This window comes from Convolutriloba macropyga, unplaced genomic scaffold (genome assembly GCF_964194025.1).
Source record: "Convolutriloba macropyga unplaced genomic scaffold, txConMacr16.3 SCAFFOLD_5175, whole genome shotgun sequence".
Lineage (NCBI taxonomy): Eukaryota > Metazoa > Xenacoelomorpha > Acoela > Convolutidae > Convolutriloba > Convolutriloba macropyga.
Window position 1 is genome coordinate 3840 of NW_027453667.1, and position 3337 is coordinate 7176.

Here is a 3337-nt window from a genome sequence, read left to right on the forward strand (position 1 = left end):
GATATCGTGCATGACCAGGTGCATACCCCAATAACTTTTAAATCAGGAACCTACAAAATAAATATGCAACAGCAGCAGGAACGAATGGATCGGCCTTCGGCTGTGGTGGGGTCTCTGTAGTCTTTACTCGACCTGCCACGGGACCAGAGTACATACGCAAGCCGCTTCCGCTTCCTATGATGTCCTTCCAAGTCTATGTACTGTCATGCATTCAACCGGACTAGGGCCACCGGACTCACCGGACCGGCGCCTCCGGGTGGACATAAGCTCAGACGTGGTGGATGGGAGACAGGTTGCGGACGAGCTGGGCGTGTTGCTCCCTGCTGGCCAGAGAGAAACAACGCAATCTCATTGTTGGGGTTGGTGCATGGCAGTCAGAGAGGAGGAGAGGAAGAGGCAGGAGGGAGGGCACTCCTTGTGGGCTGCCAGCCACGGCTTTGAGCAGCACCCTCACCATCTCCAAGTGGCTACTCTGGCCTGCCATGAACTGGGAGGCCCTGTGCCCAGCAGCCTTGCCACCTACTTGTGACCGCAGCCGTATCGTCAGTAAGGACGGGAGGCTCCAGTGATGATGGCGAGGCGGGCGTCATGCCCGTCCTCAACGAGCAGCTTGGCAACCACCAGGTAGCCGTTCCAGCCTGGCACACAAGAAGCGACGCTCCCCTCCATTGGCATCCAGCTGGTTGAAGTGCACTGACCCCGGCATTGACCAAATAGCCTCACCACCTCCAAGCGGCCATTTTCGGGTGCTGGGCAAATAGGGAAGGCCCAGTGCCCCTGCTCAGGTTTACGTAGCCGCAGTCTTGAGCACCAACCTGCAGTAGCCGTCCTGGGCAGCTATGTAAAGCAGCACAGCTCCAGTGCCACTAATTCAACCAGGTTGACATCAGCCGCGGACTCGACCCACGGCACCTCTTGGTCGCAGTTCTGGGCAGTGATGTAATGTGGAGGAAACCCCTTTCTGGGCTTTGCCATGTTGCCGCCAGCCTTCGCTTTCACTAGCAGGTCATGTGCCACCTCCACTTACGGCTGCGGGCTGCCATACAAAGAGGGACAGGACAGATGCAGCGTCGCTGCTTGCGCGGTTGACCTCAGCCTAGGACTTCCCAAGTGGCCACTCTTCGCGCCGTTCTCACAGCCCAAGTACTCATTCACGGCTAAGTTCATCAACAGCAGGCTCTTCACCATCTGCACTTCCCCGTTTCCCGCCGCCTGCCCCACCTTCAGCAGCATTCCATCTGGCCGGCCTCTCCCTCCTCCGCTGCACGGTGCCTGGGCGAGCAGGGCCAAGCAAGCGAGCACTGTGGAGAGGGGATCCCTCTGCTGTTTGATTCCTCCAGCTATCGATTGACCTGGGGCAGCCACTGATCGGCCGGCCTTTAACTTGGCCTTGTGCTGCTGTAGCTCCCTGTCCTGCCCCAGCTCCAAAGTGCTCCCATTTCCTGTGACTTGACAATCATAATGCAGAGCGAAACTGGAGCAGCGCACCCCGCATCTGAAACCATCATTCGCCTTAATGTGACTTGGACGCCACCGCTGGCAGCGAGGTGTGACCCTCCACTCTGCATGGGGCCTCTCAACGACTAGTCAGGAGTACTGTTGGGTTCGTTGTGACTCATGGCCCCTGCCTTCAACCCACAAAGTGTCTACTTGCCCTTCTAGCTCAGGATCCACCCCCTACTCCTGCCCCTCCTGCTTCTTCTTCTTCTTACCGAACCCAAGGATGCGCCCAAGGTTGAAACCGCCATCGTCATTCTCGTCTACGTAGCCCTGGTCTGCATAGGGTGCCTCGAGGTCGAAGCGCGACCCCTGGTCGTACTTCGGCATGCCGATGGAGTTCAGCGGCAGAACAAAGCCTATCCGGCCTTTGTTCTCATCGACCTTCCCGTCCTCGGACACTCCATACTGCTCCCGGATGGCTCTGATGCCAGACTTGTCCTTGCCTGGGAGGACGACGTTTTTCCCCTCACAATATGCTTTTTTCTTCGCCTCCTTCTCTTCCTGGTTGAGCCCGGGAAACGAAGGTGGTTATCTGAGGGGCGCGGCTCGACTGGGCGGTGCATCAGTGTGAAGCTGGCAAGGGGGGCAACAGAGGATAGACAGAGGTGCATGAGGTGGACAGGCACAAGTGCCGACCCTTTGTGCACAAGAGTGATATGTAAGGAGGGTCAGGAGATGCAGGGGAGGGAAGTGGGCACAGACAGAGGAAGGTGGCATGTGTGTGTGTGTGTGGGGGGGGGGGGGGGGGAAGGAGGGTGAGCGGAGAGAGGACCATGGGAACGGCGCTCAAATTTGCCAATGCGGATTCAATCATCGACCAGAAAGAATGTGTGGAAGAGTAGCTGCACGGGCGTCTGACAAGCGACTACCGTTACGAGCGGCCGCTCAAGCAACAAACGTCCCCCCATTTGGTCCTTGACCTCACCTGAATATACTGTGAGACCTTGCTACGGCGCTGCCTGCTACCTTCGAGAGCCTTCCCGGCCCGCCGGGCCTCGAGGATTCGCTGCTGCTCCTGAAACTCTGCCTCCTTGGCGGCCTCCTTGGCTGGGTCCTTGCCGAAACCGAAGAGGGCTGCCGGTGGCTGGGCAGCTCGCCTGGGCGCTCTGGCAGCAGCCGGGGAAGAACCTACGGCCAGTCCACCGGTGCGGACGAGTGGGGTCCCAGAGAGATATGTGGGCGACATGTTGGGATTGTCGATCAGCGTGCGGAGGCGTAGCGGCAGGGTCCGGGAGGTGATCTTTCGTAGATGATCAAGCAGGATCTGTCCTTGCTCTCCTACTGGTACAAGCTTGTTTTTCCTTGTTAGTAGTTTCTCTCACAGTCAGAGGCCACAGCACTTCACCGGTGCATCACGTGCCACCGTATCTACTGATGGGATTGTATGCGCATTGTCAAGGCGCCAATCAGGACGAGCTTGTCGGCGTCATCAGCACCAACATCTCTATAATTCATAAATTTCCGCAATACATACATTCCACCTATAAATAACATTATTATCGCTTATTTACCGCCATAAATTCGCGAACTCATATTTCCCGTTTTGCCATATTTCCCGTTATATTTTCCCGTTGCAAGTACTCTAGGTACCAGTACTGGCACCCATAGATAGTACTAGGTTATTTATTGTATACGACTACCCTACTACTGGTACTCGTACACATATTAATTATTATTAATTCTCCCGCCCGCCCGGGCCGGGGTGGTGGCCAGGTGGGGGGAAAAACTCTCAAGCGATTTCGATCCCTGAATTTACCATGCAGGTACTCGTAGGCACCCTACCTACCTACCTAGCTGCGGTAGGTAGGTAGGGTAGCAGGGAAGTAGTACTAGTACT

At 56.5% G+C, this 3337-nt stretch overlaps 1 protein-coding gene across 1 annotated transcript; it reads right to left on the reverse strand.

Annotated features, from left to right (window-relative positions):
- Positions 1-1558: 1558 nt before the first annotated feature.
- Positions 1559-2729, reverse strand: LOC142358461 (uncharacterized). Its single transcript, XM_075409856.1, has 2 exons — positions 2426-2729; positions 1559-2001 (listed from the first exon to the last, which is right to left on the reverse strand). Exons 1-2 carry the CDS (start codon positions 2684-2686, stop codon positions 1678-1680), a joined length of 585 nt encoding a protein of 194 aa, XP_075265971.1. The 5' UTR covers positions 2687-2729; the 3' UTR covers positions 1559-1677.
- Positions 2730-3337: the final 608 nt, after the last annotated feature.

Excerpts from the sequence above, each read along its gene's own strand:
- LOC142358461 (XM_075409856.1), bottom strand. The coding sequence starts at position 2,686 with ATGTCGCCCACATATCTCTCTGGGACCCCACTCGTCCGCACCGGTGGA. Across the intron at positions 2,002-2,425 it reads AGGTCTCACAGTATATTCAG|GAAGAGAAGGAGGCGAAGAA; the intron begins GTGAGGTCAAGG and ends GGGCTCAACCAG.